At 44.6% G+C, this 2653-nt stretch overlaps 1 protein-coding gene across 1 annotated transcript; it reads right to left on the bottom strand.

The window, feature by feature from the left end:
• Positions 1-834: 834 nt before the first annotated feature.
• On the bottom strand, positions 835-1218 carry LOC145098548 (uncharacterized). Its single transcript, XM_079036179.1, has one exon. It carries the CDS (start codon positions 1216-1218, stop codon positions 835-837), a length of 384 nt encoding a protein of 127 aa, XP_078892305.1.
• Between the last annotated feature and the right edge of the window lie 1435 nt (positions 1219-2653).

Here is a 2653-nt window from a genome sequence, read left to right as displayed (position 1 = left end):
GAGAGAAGAATGTTCGTGGGGATGGTCTGGAGTCGTAAGCTTTCCCTTTTTCTGTTGGTTTAGTATTTGGTGTTTTGCTGTAGTGTTGGGACTTCTAGAACAATATTTCGCTTTCTTGGATGTATGTTTGGCCTGTTCTAGGCATTATCAACCGTCTGCATGTTTTGCTTTGTTTGTCTTTTTTTTGTGTGTGTTGTTTCTCTTGCTCGCTTTTTAGGATATACAGCGCCTTGGTGCGTTGGGTACTTTGTTTTATCCTTGCTATCGTTGGCACCTTAAGTGTTTATATTGGACGCGCTTAGCATCCATGATTTGGTTTCGCATGTGATCACTCAGTTACTAGACTAATACACTAAGTATATGAAGATCTATAATTATAATTTCATTAACCACGGGTTTTCTGAGTACATTAAGTGTTTAACTCATGACGCTCAGCATGGTATTTTTAAATACGCTAAGTATTGGACTCATGTCACTTAGCATGGGATTATATATACACTAAGCATTGAACTCATGCCTCTTAGCATGGAATTATGTATATGCACTAAGTATTTAACTTATGTCTCTTAGCATGGAATTTTGGATACACTAAGTGTTGAACTCATGTCTCTTAGCATGGAATTTTAAATACGCTGAGTATTGTACTCATGTCTCTTAGCATGGGATTATATACACTAAACATTGAACTCATGTCTCTTAGCATGGAATTTTGAATATATTAAGTACCGAATTCATGTCTCTTAGCACAAACAAATATGCTCTAAGAGTTCAGGGTACAATACGTTCAACGGGACGTCAACTAGTTGGGCTGCCTCCTTTTCTTCTTCCCCTGCCTTAGAAGAAATATTTCTTTAAGTTTCTAGCGTTCCATGTTCTTGGAATGGGCCTCCCTTCCATTGTCTCTAGCACGTATGCACCGCTCCTACTTGCCTCCGTGACTCTGTATGGGCCTTCCCATGTTGGACCCAACTTTCCCTGATGTTGGGCTCGGCTTGCTTCGTTTTTCCTCAAAACATATTGGCCAACTTTGAAGGCCTTCTCTTTCACCTTTTGGTTGTAATATCTTTCTGTTACTTGTTTATACGCGGCTTGACGTACACTTGATTCTTCGCGTTTATCCTCCAAGATATCTAGGTTTATCCTTAGGTCCTTCATATTGCTTTCCTCATCTTTGTTGGCCACCCTCAGTGTGTTCACTGCTTTTTCCATGGGAAGCATGGCTTCGTTTCCATACGTCAAGCTGAAAGGGGTTTCCTTTGTGCTTTTCCGTGGCGTAGTTCTGTATGACCACAACACTATTGGTATCTCTTCTGCCCAATTCCCCTTTGCTTTGCCCAACCTCTTCTTAATCCCATTGACAATGGTTCAGTTGGACACCTCCGTCTGGCCGTTCGCCTGGATGTGCCACCGACGTGAAACATTGACTTATCCCTTTGGCAGTGCACCAATCTCTGAACGGATTCTCAGCAAACTGCAAGCCATTGTCGCTGATGAGAACCTTAGGTGTTCCGAATCTTGTCATGATGTTTTTCCATACGAATTTTATCATGTGCCTCCCGGATATGCACGCCAGAGGCTCAACTTCGATCCACTTTGTGAAGTAATCCACATCTACTACCATGTATTTTAATTTCCCTGGCGCTTCTGGGAACGGGCCCACTATATCTATGCCTCACTGGTAGAAAGGCCATGGGCTAGATATGTTGCTTAACGGGGCCGAGGGATTAGCCTGGACTGGGGCATAAGACTGGCATTCCCCACATTTCTTGGTTACTTCTATCGCGTCCTGCTGTATCGTTGGCCAGTATATCCCCATTCGTAACACTTTGCCCGTCAAGGCTCTCGCCCCTTCATGTGCGCCCACCTGTCCCGAGTGTGCCTCCTGCAAGATTTCTACCCCCTTGGCTTGATCCACACATTTTAACCATGGAGACGTGAACCCTTTCTTGTATAGTTCTCCATTCACCAATGTGTATGAGGGCGCCTTTATACGTATTTTCCTGGCTTCATCATGACCATCAGACAACACTCCTCTTTGGAGGTATTCTTGGTACGGTGTCATCCATGTGGGTTAAGCGGGGGTTAAGATATTCACTTGTTGTTCATCTATACTCCTTTCTCTGAGTACTTCCACTAAAACTTTCTTTGATAGATGGTCAAAGCATGTGGACGCCAGCTTACTCAAAGAGTCTGCCCTCTTGTTTTTGCTTCTAGGTATCTGCTTGATTGTAAACCGGCTGAACGATCCTACTAGCTGTTTCACCATCTTTACATATTTTCCCATTCTTGGGTCTCTTACCTCGAAACTACCATTGACTTGGTTTGCTGCTAACCTCGAGTCGGTTAAGGCTGTTACAGCTTTCGCACCCATCTGCTTAGCTAACCGTAGCCCTGCAAGAAGTGCTTTGTACTCCACTTTGTTGTTTGATGTATGGAAGTCGAAGCGGAGGGCATAGGTTACCTCCTCTCCTTCTGGGCTTGTTAGGATCAGTTCCGCCCCCGAGCCTTCCCTGCTGGATGCTCCATTCGTATACAGGGTCCATGAACCATGCTCAGCCGGGGCCTCTTCAACTACCCACACCTTCTCCTTCGCCGGGTTCCCTTCATCTGGGATTTCCAGTAAGAAGTCGGCTAGCGCCTGCCCTTTGATGCT

The sequence above is a fragment of the Lactuca serriola genome, chromosome 4, assembly GCF_051521515.1.
Source record: "Lactuca serriola cultivar US96UC23 chromosome 4, Lser_US96UC23_V15, whole genome shotgun sequence".
Classification (NCBI taxonomy): domain Eukaryota; kingdom Viridiplantae; phylum Streptophyta; class Magnoliopsida; order Asterales; family Asteraceae; genus Lactuca; species Lactuca serriola.
This window is presented reverse-complemented; position numbering and strand designations above follow the sequence as displayed.

Coding starts and splice junctions, on each gene's coding strand:
- LOC145098548 (XM_079036179.1), bottom strand. CDS start 1,218: ATGCTTCCCATGGAAAAAGCAGTGAACACACTGAGGGTGGCCAACAAA.